We start from the raw sequence: 20093 nt of genomic DNA, 5'->3' as shown, positions 1-20093 counted from the left end.
TGTTCTTCAACACAAGTGCCCAGCACACACACAGGTGAAGGGTAACTGCTTCAGTAATGATGTTGGGAAAACCAGATATCCACATGTAGGAGAATGAAATTAGTTCCTTACCTCATACCATATGCAAAAATCAACTCAAAATGGATTAAACACTTAAATGTAATATCTAAAACCATGAAACTACTAGAAGAAAACATAGGAAAACTTCTTGATGTTGGTCTGGAAAATGATTTTTTATGACACCAAAAGTACAAGCAATGAAAACAAAAGTAGACCAGTGGGATTGTATCAAACTTAAAAACTTCTGCTTGGCAAAAGAAATCAGCAAAATGAAAAGACAGCCTGTGGATTGGGAGAAAATATTTGCAACCATATATCTGATAAAGGATTAATAATTAATACTCTAAATCAACTATACTTCAATTAAAAACATGTAAGGAACCTATAAAAATAGCAAAAAAAAAAAAACCCAAGGACAAACAAAACAATATTTAACCTTCAAAAGTGGAGAAAGGATTGAATAGACAAAAATTTATAAAAAGACATACAAATGGGTAACAGGTATATATGTACAGATGTTCCATTTCACTAATCATCAGGAGAATGCAAATGAAAACAAGAAGCTATCACTTGATACCTATTAGAATGACCTTTATCAGAAAGATGAACAGTAACAAGTGTTGAGGAGGACAGAGAGAAAAGGGAACCCTTGTACACTGTTGGTAGGAGTGTAAATTGGTACAGATATTATGGAAGATAGTGTGAAAGGTCCTAAAAATTTAAAAATAGAACTACCTTATGGCCCACCCCTTCTGAGTACATATCCAAAGGAAGTGAAACCAAAATCTCTAAAAGGCATCTGTACGTCCATGTTCCTTTCAGCATTATTTATAACACCCAAGATATAGAAACAACCTTAACATCCATCACTGGATAAATGAATAAATAAAATGTGGTGTATTATATAATAAATGTTTTTCACCCTAACAAAGAAGAAAATCCTGCCGTTTGTGACAATACGGATGAACCTGGAAGACATTTTATGCTAATAAGCCAGATGCAGAAAGACAACTACTGCTTGACCTCACGTACATACATGTGCAGTCTAAAACAGTCAAACTCATACAAGCATAGAGTAGAAGGGTAGTTGCCCGCGCTGGGAGGAGGGGGAAATGGGAAGATGGTGGAGGGGTACCAAGCTTCACTTATACAAGATCAATGACTCAATGGGGATCTAACGTACAATAGTATGACTAAACTTAGTGATACTGTATTGTGTACCTGGCATTTGCTGAGAAAATAGATCATAAATGTGCTCGCCACACATGCCCACAAAGATGGTAACTGTGTGAGGTGACGGATACATTAATTAGCTTGATGGTGTGACTTTGCAGTGTAGTCTTTAGAGGCTTCATATAGAGAATCATACAGCTCATGGTTACCTTGTTATATTTTTATTGAGCATTATTGATGACTGTCAAGTGTACATGGGTATCAAGTCAGGTTGTACCTTAAATGTGTACAGTTTTCATTTGTCAGGTGTACATCAGTCAAGTTGGAAAAAATATGCAAACTCAAAAAAAATGTTTTTAAATATGGGGGAAGATGGTGTCTGTTAGATTTGAAAGCAACTGGTTTGTATTTATCTGAATTTGATAATTATCTGAAACAGTGTTTCATCACAAATTGGCTTTAACTAGAAGATTCTCCTGCAGTTGGTGTTGGATTTTCAAAATCTTATCCATGAAGAACTTACTGAAAAGGAAGAAAGGACAAGTAATCACTAAAAAAGTAAAGGACGGGAAGTGGCCTTAGCTATTTCCCGTACCATTTGTCATTCAGATGATTTTGGAGGAATTCATACACACTGAATAGATCATGAAAAAATTTGGAGCAGGTAACCCTAACTTGTTGTTCAAGAGAATGGCTCTGCTTTGTCACAGAGAGAATTACTGGGAAAATAAGTTCTTCTTAGTCTAAATTTCATTGGATTCATAATTTTAAAGCCTCAATAAAGACTCTGAAGAAAAATCTCTCCCAGAGGCAGCTTTATGAATTATTAATTAGTAAGTATGCAGCTTAAGTATATTGTGATAATAATAAGTATATTCTTATCATAGCTGAGTTTAAACATGTATTTAGTGTTCCATATTTAGTAAATATTTGAGTTTTTTTCAGTTTTTTCTCAGATTTAATCATTTTTGCTGATGTTATATTTGAATTAAATTTCAGGTTTTTTTTTTTTTTGTCTTTTTTTTTTTTTTTTTTGTCGTTTTGCCATTTCTTGGGCCGCTCCCGCAGCATATGGAGGTTCCCAGGCTAGGGGTCTAATCGGAGCTGTAGCCACTGGCCTACGCCAGAGCCACAGCAACGCGGGATCCGAGCCGCGTCTGCAACCTACACCACAGCTCACGGCAACGCCGGATCATTAACCCACTGAGCAAGGGCAGGGACCGAACCCCGCAACCTCATGGTTCCTAGTTGAATTCGTTAACCACTGCGCCACGACGGGAACGCCTAAATTTCAGTTTACTGCATGTTACTTATAGGAAATAGGGGTTTAATTTATTGATAGTTTGACATCTGAAACACGTTGGGTATAGCATCTCCTTTATCAGGCTTGTCAGGTATAACCATCTCCCAGAGGGGAGTTTTACGTCCAAGGTCTTAGTCGATGTGCCACTTCCCTGCCGTCTGTGCCTTCCCACCTGTGGTCCCGTTCAGTTACTCAGCAGTGAATTCTATCATTAGGAGTAAATGCTTTCTTTAAAAAACTGATTTGTTAAAATAAAATCTGGAATTATAGTTACGTATTATTCCTTTTTTAAATTTTGTCATCCTTCCAGTTTTATATCATTTATATTGTATAAAAACTTCAAGAAAATTTTTATTTGTGGAAGTAACCCAGATGTTAAAAAGGAAATTTAAACAAAGCATATCAAATTAATCTTTTATCTTCCTACATTGTTTCTCAGAATCTCTAATAAATTCTCTATTTTATGTCCAAACCAGAGCAAAATGAATTGTGGATTTTTTTTTCTAATTAAAACACGGGGGAAACATTTAGGGCTTATCCCTTTTAAAATGAAAGTTGACTTCTTATATAGTTCACATTTTGTTCAAGAGATAGAATTGCATCTATTAAATGAATTATTAAAGTCTCCATGACAGTGTAGTTAGGGGATTAGTGTTTCCTGCCCAACAGAACACATTAGCAGCACAAACCTTATGATGCATGTGGTAAGTTATCTCTCTTATCCTTCTTTTATAAAATCATAGCTACTTCTCGATTTTGCATTTAAAATGTAGTAGAAGAGTTTTGGAATTTTTAATTAATTTGTTTTGGTACAAATTTTATTTAGAGAAAGTATTATATATAAATAAATTTGCATTGAAACTATGTTGGCTTAATAAATATCTCTTACAATTATTTTGATGTATATCTTTGTCTTTTTCTCATAAATTTTACGTAGAAAAGACTTTCTGATGACAAAAGGTAGAATTAAGTGAATTCTGCAATACTTTCAGAGTCAAAATGGATTTGCTCTTACTTTTACTTTAAAATGCTATAATTTTTTGGTTTTCTTTGCATGACCATTTTATCTGTAGAAATGAAAATAAATTTCACCATTATTATTGAAGCTTGAGTTTTAACAAAAAGTGGTATTTTAAAAAGTTTATCTTTTGAAAATGTATATATTCATATCTAGTCATATTGTAAAGATAACAGTTAAAGCCAGTTCATATACAGAACAAGTAATTATTAATCTTGGGCAAACTCCATTTCTTGTATTTTCTGGTCAGATTTTGTACCTTGTGCTCTTTGTGACTTTGCAGTGTAGTCTTTAGAGGCTTCATATAGAGAGTCATACAGCTCACGGTTACCTTGTTATATTTTTATTGAGCATTATTGATGACTGTCAAGCTTTTTGTTTTAGGAAGAATACTTTTAGTTTTAAATTTTTTATTTTATTAGCTTTCAAACATGGCATATAATATAAGGATGTAATATTTATTTTGGTTTCTTAAGCTTAGGTCTAAAGTTGATTTTACAATATTTTGAAAAGTGTCTTTTTGCTTTTATTTTATTTTATTTTTTTTGCTTTTTAGGGCTGCACCTGCGGCGCATGGAGGTTCCAAGGCTAGGGGTCGAGTTGCAGATACAGCTGCTGGCCTATGCCACAGCCACAGCCACACAGGATCGGAGCCGTGCCTGCATCACAGCCCAGGGCAACCCCAGACCCTCAACCCACTGAGTGAGGCCAGGTATCAAACCCTCAGTCTCATGGTTCCTAGTCAGATTCTTTTCCCTTGCACCGTGACGGGAACTCCCTTTTTTTTTTTGGTAGTGGCACCTTTGGCATATGGATGCTCCTGGGCCAGTGATTGAATCCAGGGTGCAGCTGTGACCCACGCCACAGCTGTGGCAACCCCAGGTCCTTTAACCCGCTGTGCCAGGCCGGAGATCACACCTGTGCCTCCACAGCTACCCATACTGCTGCAGTCAGATTCCTAACCCACTGTGCCACAGCAAGAACTCCAGAATGTTTTGAAAAGTATCTTGAGTAGAAAATATTAAGATTCCAGTTTTATAATTTACGTATTTATTTTTAGAAAGCAGAAATCATTTGCTGTATTTTAATGTATATAAAAAGCTAAACCATATTTTTCTCATAATATATGTACTGGTTTTATTAAGCAAGGGTTTCCCTTATTTTGCGTATTGCAGGTTGGCATATGAGGAAGCAGCCTCCCTTGGTGTTTAAGAGCACATGGGCTCTGGAGTCAGAATGTCTGGGTTCAAATCCAGGTTCTCCCATTTCCTAGATTTGAGACCTTGGACACACTTACTGCCCTCTGGGCGTCAGTTCACTCATCTCAAGACTGTGGTACTCACTCGTCACAAAGTTGCTTGAGCATTACATTTTAAAATGAAAGAGATCATAACAGTACCTGGCCAGTAGGAAGCAGCAAGGATTAATGTCTAACATTTTGGGAGCAAGAGTCAGTGTGCCCGCATTCAAGATTTTAACATTGAATAATAATAATTTTAAGGTCTCGAAAATTCTACTTACTCTTTCTGAACCTCAGTACCCATAGCTGAAAATTAGGTTTTAGTGAAGATTCAGTTAGAAAGTGCGTGTAACACACTTAAAACAGCCTTTGGCAAATTATAAACAATCTTTAAATGTTTGATATTGGTAATTTTGTAATTTGTTGGTCTTGTTTCTATTGTTTACCACATTAAAATTTTACAAATTTGGATTATGGGAAAACAATACATTTGAGTTACTAACTCAGATTAAATTTGATTTAGCATTCTTCAGATGTATAATATTAACTGTGTGCTGTTGCAGAGTTTGAAGGTTCTCTTTAAGAGGTAATAAGCATTTTAAAAGAGCATTTTGCTGGCCTGCAGTGGATGATCTAGAATGTTTGAGAAGAGTAGGTTTATCTGTAGACATAATCTTTGAAACACTTATAAACAGATTCATAGTATATATGAGTCCAGGAGTAAATCCCATCTTACATTGAATAAAAATATATTTTATATTAGTGAGATCTGAGTTTTATTCGTATTCACAGTATATATTTATCTAAAAATTTGTAAAGTAAGAGATTTACCATTAAAGCTTAGTAGCTGTCTTCTATCTAAAAATTTGTAAAGTAAGAGGTTTACCGTTAAAGCTTAGTAGCTCTATCTTCCGCCAGTTTGGTGTGTATTTCGTCAGTGACGTTGTTCACATGCCATAGATGAGCAAAAGGAAGAACTGCCGGCTCCTTTGCAGTGAACTTGACCTTCGTCAGAGCACTATCCTCCTCGCTCCCTCCCTTTGCTAGGCATCCACACGGAAAGAGCCTGCTGACCTTTGGACGTGACATGTGGAAAGCTGGTCTTGTTACCTGCCTCTGTGCGGCCACTGCTCTCTTGGCTCCCGTGCCCCAAACCACAGGCCTTTCCTCCCGCATTTTTCCATGTTGGTGAACGGTGTTAGCGTTCACCCATTCGCTCAAGCTGGAAATTTTGGACTTCGCTTCAGCTTCTCTTTATACTTGTCTTCTACACCTGACTGATTGGGGTGTTGTCAGGTTTCCCTGAACAGATTCACCCCTCTTCTCTGCCACCACCGCCCCTGCTTAGTCGCCATGTTTTGCCCCCATTCACTCCCTGCTATTTTCCAGGTTTTCTCATTGTTTTAAGCAATATAGTTCTACAAGTGCACAGTCTTTCCGATGGCATTCAAGGTGTTTTGACAGTTTGGACCTTGCTTCCATTCCTAGTCACAGCTCCTCTGGTGTCATCGTGATCTTTCCTGAGCACCCGTTCATTTATTCACTTACACAGGTTTCTGTATCAGCTGTTGGCATTGTGCCTGGTGCTTTGAGGCTACGGAGATCAGCCAGCCATACTGTTGCCCATCAGTTCTTGGAACGCTCTGCACGCAGTTTCTGTGTCTTTGGTCATGCTCCTTCATCTGCCCTTCCACTGTTTAACAGAGTTTCTACTCATCTTTCCTACCCCGCTCAAGGGTCAACTCCTTTCTGAAGTGTTTGTAACTTTCCCGGGTAGTATTCCTTCTCTTTGCTCCAGGAACACTTTAGAGTCTGCTTTTCTGATTTAGTACTTGCTCTGTTATACTTGTCTAGAGTTGACCTTTCTCCCTAGGTTACACTCAGACGTGGAAAGGAGGGAGGAGATGGAGGAGGAACACAGAAATAAGAATTGAGGCAAAGCCTAGGAAGAGGCGGGAATGGAAGCAGAGAAGCAGTATGAGCAGTAGTGGAAAATAGAGACTCTGGAGCCAGACTGAGCTTGAATCTGACTCTTCCACTCACTAGCTGGGCGCATAGTAAAAAAGTTCCCTCAGTTGATAGTGGGGATAAAATAAGATAATGGTGAAGATTAAGAGAGTTAAAACAGTGAATAGCACATAATATATGCTATTTGTGTTTGTTGCTGTATGTGAATGTCATGTAATATGTGCTATATTTTTTATTAGCTTTTTTTTTTTTTTTTTTGGCTTTTCATCCTTTTAGGCTGCACCCGCGGCATATGGAGGTTCCCAGGCTAGAGGTCGAATCAGAGCTGTAGCTGCCAGCCTATGCCACAGCCATAGCAACTTGGGATCCGAGCCACATCTGCAACCTACACCACAGCTCACAGCAACACCTGATCCTTAACCCACTGAGCAAGGCCAGGGATCGAACCCTCATCCTCATGGATCCTAGTTGGGTTTGTTAACCACTGAGCCACGATGGGAACTCCAGTAACTAGCTTTCTTAAGTGAGATGACATATGTTTTCTCCTTCATTTGGTCTTCTAAGACATGGGAGATTTTTAGGATCTAACCCTGTGTGTTTACTTATGATACCAATTTCTGAGTGTGTTTCGGGCCTATGAAGGGAAGCTCCTCTATGTACATGCTGTTAATAGTGTAAATACTGAGCATAATTACATTAAGCACATTGCTTCTTCATACCAGATTCTGTCCTGCTTCGGTCTTCCTAGTTTTTAGAAATGCTGATGATAATGCTCTGTTTTCATTTTTACCTTATCCTTCAGGCTTGATGCGCACCAGTGTTTCATGTGATATATCTTAGATTCTTTTATTAAAATATGTTCTCTTGCCTAACTATTCTTCAGTCTGAGAACGAGACAGGAAGGGCTACTGTCTGGGCCTAACGTCTTGGTTCTAGCAGCAGGATCCGTGTCGCAGCACCAGCCTGGTACTCAGCATTTCTGGCCCCCCCCCCCGCCCTCTCTCATTGCCCCTCCACTACAGTATCAGCCTCTGCTCCATCCTCTAGCGTGATACAGTTGACCCAGCTTTGAGTAGACTGTTGGGTCACATCACTTCTCTCCCTGGGATGCCTGGCTTTCACACATAACGAAAAGCTAGAGGATTAAAGCTCTCATCATTGACTGGTGGTGACATCATTTTCCACAAGCGAGTTCCGTGCTAATAGTCATGACTGGTCTGATTTTAAAAAGACTCTTGGAGGAGATGACATTTTAGCTGCTGCTTGAGCAGTGGAGGAAGAGAGTGGGGAATATTTGAGGCTTAGGATTCTTTCTCAGCTAATACTTGAGTATTATTTACGAGGCATTGGAGATACAAAAATTTGGTTTTTATTTAACTCCAAATGACTGGTACAGCGACGGGTGATGCGAAAGTTGAAAGGGAAGAGATTACTGAGAATTGGCGACGTTGGAGGAGATTTTTGTCTGTTCTTACTCTGCCGGATTCCCCTGGATGATTTCTTGTGTGCTCCTGAGAACTAGTCGTTCATCAGAGTGACGTTTGATGGAGTCTCTGGAATATCCAGTGATCTCTCATCTCGGTTTGCACATGCTAACTCTTCTGCCTGGGATAGTGATAACTTGGCTAATTCTTACTAATTCTTAAAGTATAATCGCAGTGGTCATAACTTTCAGAAAAGCTCCCTTGATGCTTCACCACTAGGTAAAGTATTTTTACGGTTCTCAGCATCCCTGTTGTTCCCCAGTCGTGGCTTTTTACTGTACCGCCTTGTAACTGCCTTCACCAGACCATTCAGGGAAGACCGGAAATGCGTGTGTGGTAATACCTGGTGTGTGGCTGCTGCTCCAAGAATACTTGTGGGTTGAGTGAGTAAGTGACATATGGTAGCGAAGACACATGGTCATGCCGAGGACACGTGGTCATTCCGGGCAAGGGGAGGAGGGTGAACGAAATGGCATGTGGTCATAATGCACATGGTTGATTCTGGGGCAGTGAATGGAACCATTTGATTGGAGTGTAATATTGAAAAGAGAGGCTGGAGCTTTCAGGGCCAGGAAGAATTCCAGAGTTTGTTTAATAAAAGGCCATTGAAGTTTTTAGAGATAAGAATATATGTTCTCATAAATTTGAGTAAGTAGTATACTCATGCTTGGGAATTAATTTTTTTCTAATTTTTAAAATTTTTGTAATACACTTCAGTGGGCTAAGCTTATAGTAACTGCCCATTTTGTAGACTCCTGTATTTTAAACATAATTTATAGGGAAACTTTTAGAAGATTTTAATAAATACTGTTGAATAACTTGAACAACTCATGAAATTGTGCAGTTTTCTTATAAATGAAGCTATTGTGAACTGTGCAAACTTTTAAATATAATTCAAACAAGGTGGTAATCTAACATATATATATATATATATATATATATATATATATATATATATATAGGGACTTCCTTCTTATTTGTAACCTGAAGAAGAATAAATGCTTACAGCTGTGACTTTTTTTCCCCCCTCTAGTATCTCCAGAGGCAGTTGGATTTTTGTCAGCCGTTGGGGTGTTTATTATCTTGATGCTGCTCCTTTTTCTCTATATTAATAAGAAGTTCTGTTTTGAAAATGTTGGCGGGTTTCCGGATTTGGGTTCAGGATACGGACCAAGGAAGAATTCACAAGATAAAATCTGTAAGTATCATATCATTGTGTCTCTTGTTTGATACCTCTGTCTGTACTATTTATGACTTTATTTAACATGTATACATACACAATAAAAAGGTTGATTTTGACATATAGTAAACTAATATTGAACTGTCCTGTGAGAGTAAAAGATTTAGTAAATTATGTTCACTTATCTTTTGATTAATCATGATTTGCTCTTATATTGCATAAAGATGAATTGAATACATTTAAATTTTTCATGTATAAGGTGTGCTTTTGAGCCTGTGATATGAACAGATATGTTATAAGAAGGAGGATATTATCTTGGTACTTTTTGTGGCTTAAATCTCTTGTCCAAATAGTTCCCTAGAGAGCTTTTTTCCCATATCCCTGGAAGGCTTTTGAAAACATTCACCCTGTTTCTTTACCTGCTGTTGAGTTTTCAGCTGATGGATAATTTTATTGTTTGGAAAAGGTGGTTTTCTCTAGTAACTTAGTGTGTAAAATCTGATTACAAAGATTAGTGTTCCTCTTCCTCCCTTGACACAACAGGTGTATTGTGTTGCATGGTATTACTGCATCCTAGGAAAGGTGAGGGCTGAGATACTGTTCTTTCTCTTAGGAAAAAGTTTTTCTTGGAGTTATTTTTTAAAAATATTAAGAGACTGCTTTATTTAATCATTCCAAAGACTGGCTTATGTCCATGATAGCAAGAACAAGTTGAAAATTTGTAAAAGTGAGGCATTAATTTGGAAGAGTTTTAAGAAACAGTAGGAGAGAAACCTTGCTTTTCTTGTCCGTGTGCATATGTTGGAGAGATGCTTTTCTGTTGTTTCTGATACCTTAGAAGGTGATAGCCTCATTGTTTATACAAATCTTAGTGGATTACATCACGCAGATACAGCTTCTGCATTAGGAAACTATAGAACTGTATGTGTTTTGGTTTCATTAAGTTTAATGTTTCTCATGATTCATTTCAGTCCTGTTTTTTCCTCATTCATGTAGAACGAGCTGGATAAAGATACCTCTTTTAGCAGCCTCCCATCATTCTCTAGCTCAGCATTTCTGGTTTTTCTTTGGATTTTTATTCCTTTACTCATAAAAATTATTGAGGATCCCAGAGGGCTTTTGTTTGTGTGCATTATAGCTATTGATACGTACCAAATTAGAAGTTAAGGGCTGGGAAATTTTTAAAATAGCTTTTATCAATGTATTTAAAAAATACCAACAGTAAGCCTATTACAGGTTAATATAAATGTATTACTTTAAAAAGTATATTTTACTTTTTTATAGAAGATTATATCCATATATTTTCTAAAACCAAGGGAGGAAAAAGCTTGGTGGGATGCGTGACCTCGTTTTACGCTGCGGACCTCTTTACTGGCTGGCAAAGGAGAAAGGGGGAGCTGGATTGTCACCTCTGCTCCTGCAGTCAGCCTGTCATACGGTCTCTGGAAGCCCCGGCGCTCATTTGTCAGCGAGTGAAGGGGAAACGTGCCTTTATTGGAAAAATAGTTTTGACCTTGAGGATCTTTTGGAGAGGCCGCAGGGACCTTATTAATTTTTCTGAGCCTGTCTTTCGTTCGCTTATTAAATAAGAATAATAATATTCACCTCCTAGAGTTATTATAAGACGGAGATAAAGTCTGGAAGTCACAGTCCCTTACCTGTAGTAGCCACTCAGCAAACGTCCGCCTGTGCTTGCTCCTGTTCTAACCTCTGTGCCATGTGTAGGTAGATGCTCCTCAATCCATTTATTTTAAATGTTACTGATTTTGTTGTTATTAACAAAGATAAAATGATATCTTTGTTAACAAGGTAGAGTAGTCCCCATACATAGACTATTAATAAATAAATTAAAAACGCATAATAAAAATCCTTTTTACACTTCTTCTTACAGGTATAGAATAAAAACCCAGTAGTATTTGAGGTGAAAACATTGCCTTGCTGCTATGATAGCTGTGGAGTGGGAGAAAAGGTCGCTACTTTTAAAGCAAGTGGTTTGATTTTTCTTTTTTTTTTTTTCTTTTGGAAGCGTCTTTACTTCAAGATAGTTTTTCCATTGCATATGCATTTATAGAAAGATCAAAAGCCACAGGTGAAATACTAATATTGAACTAATGAGTAGCACCAATTAAGTACATGTTGAATTGAAACTCCACGTGCTTGATATTTTGAGAAGAAAAATTAGGAATAAAGAATTAGAAAATGGCATTTTTCAGAAACTTCCAGCAGAATCTGCCTTCCGTGTCCTCCCTGGTGGACACCATCAGTAATGCCGTGGAAGATTTGACTGCTGCTGTGGGGGACGTCGGCTGTGCTCTCACTGGCTCAGTTGCTGAACAGGTAACAGGTATGATCAGTGGCTTTCGCCCAGAAGAGGGAGGCTCTGCAGCAGCTGGAGCTGTAGATGCTTCTAGACAAGGAAGTGCCACGTTACCAGAAGTCTACGAAAATACTAATTGTCAGAAAGCACAACTCAATTTAGAGCACAGAGCCGATCAGATAAATTGTTATAATACTTCATTTTCACAAAAGCAAGATCATGGAATGAATGAAGGCGTATTTAAACATAGTAATAATAGGCAACAGATGGTATCAAAATATCAAGGAACCCATGATGCTAGTGATTCGCCTTTGAAAGGTGGGATGTCAGGTATCGAGCCGAGCAGAGGGGCTGCATCTGCTTGTCAAGAACTTGAAAGTACTGACAGATGTAAAAAAAACAGATTAGGAATTTCCAGTCATGGTAAGCATGGCTTAAAAGAGGTAAGATATCAAGAAACCAAAGAACGTTGTTTAAAGAAAGCCGAAAAGCATACGAGTAGTAAAGGATCCAGAGAGAATGAGTGTTCGGGAAATGAGTGTTCTCCAAAAGAAATTTTGGAGAGCACTGGACATGCACAGAAAGCCATTAGGAAAGAGGACATACATCCAGCACCGTCAGCTAATTCTAAAGCTAAGTTACGTGGAAAAGTCAAAGAACAAATAAATCCAACAAAATACTGCAGAGTGAAAGGAGACATAAAGGCAAATAAAAATGAAGCCATTTCTGCCAAGAAAGGAACAGTAAAGAGTAAAGATGAAAAATATTCTAAGCTAATGCCAGAAAAAGGTGAGGTTTGCTAATGTGAGTTTGAGTGATAAAACTTTCGCTTGATTTTTTAAAATTAGGAAAACACCTGAATTTCTGAATTTTTCTATACATGTCTTTGTATCTAATTTAAGGCTTTCTTGAATCCTCTTACTGGGAGACATTTTTAAAAGTCATGTAGTTTTCTCTCACGATCATTTCAGAAGCATTCGTATTTTTTGTAAATCACCAAAAATCACCAAATATGGTCCTCAGTTCCTGGATTACTTGGCCACTTTTAAGGGCCTCATTGTTCTTAGTGCCCCTTTATTTATAGCCGGAAACTCTATGGTTTTCTTGAGTAGTGTGTGTATTTTAATGGATGTTTATTTGGTGTGCTGTGGTTGAATTTTAAAATTGTATATTTTTGTAACCCATGCTCAAGTCCTTTATATTGTTCTTCACAGATATCCTAAGAGTCTATGAAATGTTTTCTGTTTTTCCTTGAAAGCGGTAGGTTTTTACTTTATGGAATACCATGCTTCAGGATACCTCTCTGTCCATTCAGCCATGCGCTAAGAGTTTTATATGGCTTCTGTGTTTCCAGTGTGTATACATGAACAATCTTTTATCATTCATGAGTTCTCCATGTAGGATTTAGATTCCACCTGGGCAGTTGTAGTTTCCGAGTTAACGGTTTTCAATATTTATGACAGTTTTCAAAGCAGTTGGCACAGTGACTTGGGTGGCTTTGTGTTACCAGCAGTTTCTCCTGGTCATCTCCACTTATTGCTGACCTGATCACAAGGCCAGAAGTACACTGGCTTTTATTTGTAAAGACGCACCTAGAATCTTCGTGAATGTTTACATCTCATAAAATAACAAAAAAACTGAGTTTCAGTGGAAAGGAGGAAGACTTTTTTTTCAGTTCTGGTACATGGCTCCATGTGCAATAGAGATCTAGCATTTATCAATTATGAATGATTTTTAAATGATATCATAGAGGCTGATCCAAGATGAATGAGCTAATTAAAAAGGAATGTGGCTCAGAGGAAGTGAATCTGACTAGCATCCGTGAGGACTCAAGTTCAAACCCTGGCCTTGCTCAGTGGGTTAAGGATCTGGCGTTGCCATGAGCTGTGGTGTAGGTCGCAGACTTGCCTGAGATCCACATGGCTGTGGTTGTGCTGTAGGCTGGCAGCTGAAGCTCTGATTCGACCCCTAGCCTGGGAACCTCCGTATGCTGCAGGTGCAGCCCTAAAAAAAGACTGAAAAAAAAAAAAAGGAATTTCAGTTTTGGGAAATACATCCGTTTTGAAGTCTATTCTTTTAACAGTTTTTTGAGTGTCAGATTCAGTGGGTTTTTGGTGGGTAGACTTGGTTTAGTTTTGGTGGCCTTATTACTTGAAATGGCAAAAATTCATAGAAGAATAAAATTAAATGGAATTGTTTATATATATTTTATTCATAAAAAATAGCAAGACGGCTGCTAGAAATAAATACTTCACAGGTAGCAGAACAGAATTTTAAATGTTGTTTTGATTTATTTTCATTAAGAAGAGTGCTGGTACCTAAAAAAACCAACTATCTCTCAGGTATTCTAGATTATGGTCAGTACTCAACTTAAACGTGGTGTGTTCTGAAAGTCATTTTGAAAATCATTTGACACATATGGAGTATCTGTTCATGGAGCCGCACTATATTACTAGGCCCCGTGTTCTAACTCGTGACGGAGCTTATGGTTTAATAAGAGAAGGATGAGTTTCCTTCTCCAAGTGCAGGGTTACTTCACGAAATATTCTGTAATAAGTGAAGTGTGACTGTCGCATTTCTAGTTGCCCTCCTGCTGCCCTTCACACCACCACCGTGGGTCCCCCATGTGCCAGAAGCTGGGAGCCCGAATGTGTAGCTTCTGAACAAGATCTCTCATCTCAGCGCTGTCCAGTCGAACTTTGTGTAGTGACAGAGAAGTTTGACCTACGTCTGTTGCTCCATGTAGGAACCTCCAGCCACTTGTGGCTGTTGAGCACTTGAAATGCAGCTAGTAGCCCTGGGGACTGAATTTTAAATGTTAGTATTTCTGCTTAGTTTAAATAGCTGCGTGCACTGTTGACTATGAGATTGGACAGTGTAGAATATGACAGGGTTTTGAGGGTTTTATTTCAGTGAATTAAAAAGCGGCTATGAAGAGATCAGTTACCTGAAAGCTCCTTTACTTCTAACTCTAAACATTCAATTTCTAGCTCATATATTTAAATTATTCATTCCGTGTCTCCTCACCTGAATTTCAAACTTTGCTTCTTCTAGTGCAGTTGATCTTACCTGAGTATAATGCAAGAAATGCCTAGACCGAACTAATGAATTCTAACTGCTGTCATCTCTTCGTCCTTCTAGAGCTGTTTTAGAAATCTAAGAAGGTTGCATCTTGTTTAAGTGAATCTCAGCATCGTGCAATTTCAAATTTTTTTTTACCTTTAAAAAAATGATCATAAATCTAGTGCTTTTAAGAATAATATAAAATTAAATAACCTGACAAATGTATTGAAATTTGGGTGTATTGAAGTAAAATTTCCTAGTGAGTTTACCTTTCATAAATGAACAGTGTTAAGTTTGATCTGTATTCTTCCCAACATTTTTGTATGTACGTTTAAACATACACTGCGTGGGTTGTGCACTTTATGTTGCCTGTAGGTGTGTGTATGTGAGTGTGTGTGTATATACACACATATACATTTTTAATGAGAATGTAATTTCTAGTTTATAACTTTCTCTTTTCTCTTAACACGATGTGGTAGTTATTCTCTCCCTGTAAGTACTTGTAGGTTCATGTCCTCATTTTTAATGGCTGCATAGTGTATTATTACATAGATGTATCATAATTTCCTCAGCCAAAGCCCAGCGATGGGTTATATTTTATTTTTCTTTTGCTATTAAACACAGCGCCGCAAAGTGTCTCAATTATCTGTCATTTCTCACCTGTCAATTATTTTCTTAGGCTGAATTCTTAGAGATGGAATTGGTAAATTCCTAGAAATGGATCAAAGCCTGTGCAGGTTAGAATGCTGGATATGTATTGCCAGGGTGCTCTCCAGAAACGTTGTACCACTTGTAATTCCATTAATAGTATATGTCTGCCCATTTCTTTGTTCTGCTTCTAGCACTTGAGCAACATCAGTCCCGAAGATCTTGGCTAAATGATAACCAAAAATATCTCTTGTAATAGGAATTATTTGAATCAGGTCCATATGTACTGGCAATACATACACCTTCCTTTGTGTGTTACTGATGCTTTTTTAAAAAATTGTGTAAGATGTGAGCCCTAATATTCCCTTTATCTGTACCATGGTTGGAAAATTCCTGTGGCTAACATCATTCATATAATTCAAATATACAAATCGATCTTTTTCTATTAAAACACAGAAATCCAAAGCTTGGATTTTTCTAAAGCTGACAATTCAGATTGTGTGTATGGGTATATATATGTTCATGTATATCTGTGTGTGTGACTAAATAGGACACGTGTTATATATAACAACTGTATTATATATAACTGTAGCAAATCTGTCATATTTTGCTGGATTAAATTTTGATTTGCTCCCTTTGTTGTTCCAAACAGATAATTCCTACATGGACAGAGATGAGCATGGTTCATCCTCCGAAAGTGAAGATGAAGCACTGGGTAAATACCATGAGGCCTTATCCAGAACACACCATTCCATGCTACCACTGGCAGATTCGCGACAAAAGAACTGTCCTTGGGAAACAAGGCAGAAATACAGCCCTCTTTCCGCAGAGTATGATGGGTACAGTAGTGAGGCGTCAGTAGATGAAGGTAAGATAGGTTAATTCTTTTGTTTTTCAGATGGACACAATAGCATGTGATTATTTGTTTCTGAAATGCTGGGCCTCTGTGACGACACCATAAATCAGAGATCTCACATGCAATAGAGTCACATTTCTGGAAATAGGATGTATTCAGATCCAGATCTTTGGGCTCAAGACAAAAACCAAAATTCAACCGAAACACCCCAAAGCAAAAAAACACCAAATAATTTCACTACAGTGGTCATTCTAGCTCTCTTTTTGCAGTGAACACATGTGTAGCAATCATGAAGTGGAAAATGTGCATCAGCTGTTATTTCAGATGGAATCAGCTTCTAAGTACCTGTTACAGGAACTGATAGAGTCTGAGAAGCTCACGGTGCTGAATGTAATTCCAGGGGTAAATGAATGCTTTTTCACTCAGTATGACCCCAGACGTGGCCCCAGCAGAAGAAGCGGTGGTCTGCTCTGTGCGGGGGGGAGAGCCGTCTGAGAGCTGGTCCCGAACTGTGCTGGGCTTCAAGGGGAATTTCAGGAATTCTAAGGATTATTTTTGTCTCAAACTAGTTTTTGCCTTGTGTGCTGATGTTGACATTAGAACTCAAGCTGTATGGAGATGCAGGTCCACTCTCACATGGTTTTACATCTTTCTAAAAGAGAAAAAAAGGTTTTGCCAGTACTCAAAGCATGTTTATCCCACATTTAAATAAGCTGTTGACGTGCTTGGTACAATGTATGACTATATGCCCAGATATGAAGAAAAGAATGATATATCCTAAATAGCACTTTCATTACTGTATCAAATACAAACTAACTTTAATTTTTTAGCTGTGGTTTGTGTTTGGGGGCCTGTTACTACTAATGACCTCCCCGGGCAATACAGTTGTCAAAGAGGCTAAATCATCTGTTTTTATTTGGCTTAATGCTAACTAAAGATTGATGTACCTCCCTTTTATTCACAGGTGTAATAGAAGTGAATTGAATATGAAAGGCTTATTTTGAAATGATAGGGAAGAAATAAAAAAATATTGGGCATGGACTCTACCTTCAAAAAAAACCTTTTCTTACCACTAGAGAAAATAAGACATGTGCTTACAAAGATAGCTTAATAATATGCAAAAGCAGTAAAGTCAGTTCCCACCTTATGTAAACCCTGGCTCACAAAGAGAAGAGCAGAAAGAGAATGGGTTTTGAAGCCTGATCCCTGTTCGTATTCTGGCCCTGAGACCTAACATATTAGCTGTGAAACCTTGGACAGTATAGCTAATTGTTTCTAGGTTTGTTTCGTTGTCTCTAAATGTGAGTAACACCTTGCTGATAGGGTTGTCATGAACATTAAATTAATATGTGGTAGCTTTTAGCATAGTGTCTGGCGCCTCACAGGTAAGTGCTCGGCAAATGGTCGTTGTGGAGGAGGGTGGTGGAAATACGACGGTGAGCCAGCCCTGAGTGTGGGATCTGTGACCCTGGATGTTTCCCTTTTTGCAGCTTCCACTTAGGGTTTTAGTTTTCCGGGCCACGCAGTCTTCTGCCTCAGCTCCTGCACCTCTCGCTGGTTTGATTGCTTCTTCCCTGTAGTCCTGATATTCTAGCGTGGCTCTGCAGTCTGTGGGCAGAGGGGTGAGGAGAGAAGCATAACCTCAGTGGCTCATCCCTCCCTGGCCCCATGCCTGGACCTGGAGCAGATGTCCTGGAATCACCCTCTTGCCTCATTTCACCTGAATATGTAGGACCCACTTTTCTACCATTTCTATCCTAAGTTATTTGATAAAACACCCAGCACAGATTGATTTAGGCATTCTGAAATTAGACTGTTTACTTCATAAACATTTGTTGAAAGCTTTATGTGTGCACACCTGATACTATGGATGTAAAGACGAATGAAAACAAGCTTGTTTTAAAGAGTCCCCAGACTGGAGGAAGAAGACCAGTGAGTGTATGTGGATACAGCATGCTAAGAGGTCTGTTAGTTACAGGAACACAGTAATGCAGAAATACGGAGGAGGGGCTGGGTGAGACCTTGGGAGGTGGAGAAATGGGGAAGCCTAATGCAGTCTTCACAGAATAGGAAGTTAGACTTGAGTGAGAACCGTTTCACCAACCATGGACTGGTGATGGCATGAGAGCAGAAGAGAGTATGTTTCAGTGTCTTTAACCTGGGACCCCTTTGGAGAAGGGATAGGCAGTAGGATTGAATGACATGCTCAGGAGTTTGGATATTGTCTTATATAGGAAGTGTAGAGCCCTGGGAGGTTTTTACGCTGGATGGTGTGGCACTTTCAGATCAGTGCATTTCAGAAAGATTGCTTAACAGTCGTAATGAAGATGAGTTGGAGGTAGGAGCTACTGGATGCAGAAGGACAAGTTAGATGAACAGTGATGAGGTCCTCATTGGCGGTGTTGATTTAGGGACATAGAATTTGTAGGTTGAGGGTGGTCTCCGTATGTCTTGGTGAATGACTGAAGGTGTGTAATGAGTGGAGAGCTAAGATTGTTTAATTAGTTTAGAGAGCATAAGAGAACTATGTCTGTGGGAGGAGATAATTTAGTTTCAGTCATGCCGAATTTGAGGAGTCCGTGGAATATCCACGAGGAGATGGTTATCTTTATTGTGGAAACGCTGTCATTGGGATCGAGGATGGAGAGATGCCCAGGTGATAATGTAAGATTCAAAAAAATAGGAGAATCACAGATTATTCCTAAACATCAAAGACCACTCTGAGTCCAAAATAGATTCAGTGGAATAGGGAAAGAATAGGAAAATTTGATTAGAGAGGGAGATTTCCCAGCTCCAGATCTTAAAGAAAAGCAATTTCAAATGATAGTAAGTTCCGAACATGCCCACAGGCAAAGGTGCAGAACCACGTATAAAATGCTAAAGGTTTTTAAGGAAGGGAGTGAAATAGCATCCATTGGCGAAGGTGTGAGAGAGTTTCCATGAAAGTGGCATTCGGGTTCAGCTTGGAAGAATGGGTAGGAAACAGCGTTCCCATTGTGATTCAGTGGGTTAAGAACCTGACATAGTGTCCATGAGGATGTGGGTTCGAACCCTGGCCTTGCTCAGTGGGTTAAAGATCCAGCTTTACCACAAGCTGTGGCCTAGGTCACAGGTGTGGTTCGGACCTGGCATTGCTGTGGCTATGGCTGCGGCGTAGGCCTGCAGCTGCAGCTCTCATTCGACCCCTGGCCTGGGAACATCTGTATGCCACAGATGTGGCCATAAAAAGGAGAAAAAAAAAAAAAGAATGGGTAGAAAATTGGTGAAAAGAATAAATAAGTAAAAGTATTTTAAAGACAGAGAACTTCATGGATGCCCAAGTACAAAGTGGTAAAATGTAGTGAATATTTCAGGAACAAAGGAAAATCTTCTTAGCTCTAAGATAGGGGTATGTGTGTGTGTGTGTATTTATGTACATATTTATATATGTTTATATATATATATACACATATGTAAAATAAAATGGAAAGAGAGATGAAGCCCGGAATGCCTTCCTAAGTTTGTTCGCCAGTGAAAATTCACTGCAAGTTTTTCACCAAGGATCCACGACCAAGGATATGCTTTAATTTAGCAACAGGAAGGCGGTAGGAAAAGGTGCCAATTAAGGCGGTCTTTGAAGTCATGTACGTGGGAAATGCTAAAAATCTGAATTATAATAGTGGCAGCAGGAATATGGAAAGATAGGAGAGACATTATAGAGGTACAAGTTACTGGATTTAGGAACTTAATGTAGTTGGAACATCAGAAAGGACAGATGTATACCAGATGACACTGGTTCCAGCA

At 38.6% G+C, this 20093-nt stretch overlaps 1 protein-coding gene across 11 annotated transcripts in view; it reads left to right on the top strand.

Moving 5' to 3' along the window:
- The window catches only part of SYT14 (synaptotagmin 14), a 223181-nt gene that overhangs the window by 65500 nt on the left and 137588 nt on the right, over positions 1-20093 (top strand). For 6 of the 11 annotated variants that reach the window (XR_014816605.1, XR_014816603.1, XR_014816604.1 and 3 more), the window contains exons 3-4: positions 9280-9444; positions 16107-16322. Coding sequence is in view for 8 of the 11 variants with exons in the window: in XM_021063880.2 (XP_020919539.1) it covers positions 9280-9444; positions 16107-16322 (381 nt within the window). In the remaining 3 variants the exon portion in view is untranslated. Of the gene's footprint in view, positions 1-3206; positions 3241-9279; positions 9445-11476; positions 12533-16106; positions 16323-20093 lie in introns of those variants that run through there. The other 5 variants (XM_005667888.4, XM_021063877.2, XM_084978113.1 and 2 more) reach the window with 2 other exon arrangements.

The sequence above is a fragment of the Sus scrofa genome, chromosome 9 (assembly GCF_054392235.1).
Source record: "Sus scrofa isolate SSC_HxYL_T2T_F1_AM1 chromosome 9, Sscrofa_HxYL_maternal_Yorkshire_Landrace_v2.0, whole genome shotgun sequence".
NCBI lineage: Eukaryota > Metazoa > Chordata > Mammalia > Artiodactyla > Suidae > Sus > Sus scrofa.
Note: the sequence above shows the minus strand (reverse complement) of the source record. Positions and strands in the feature narration are given on the sequence as shown.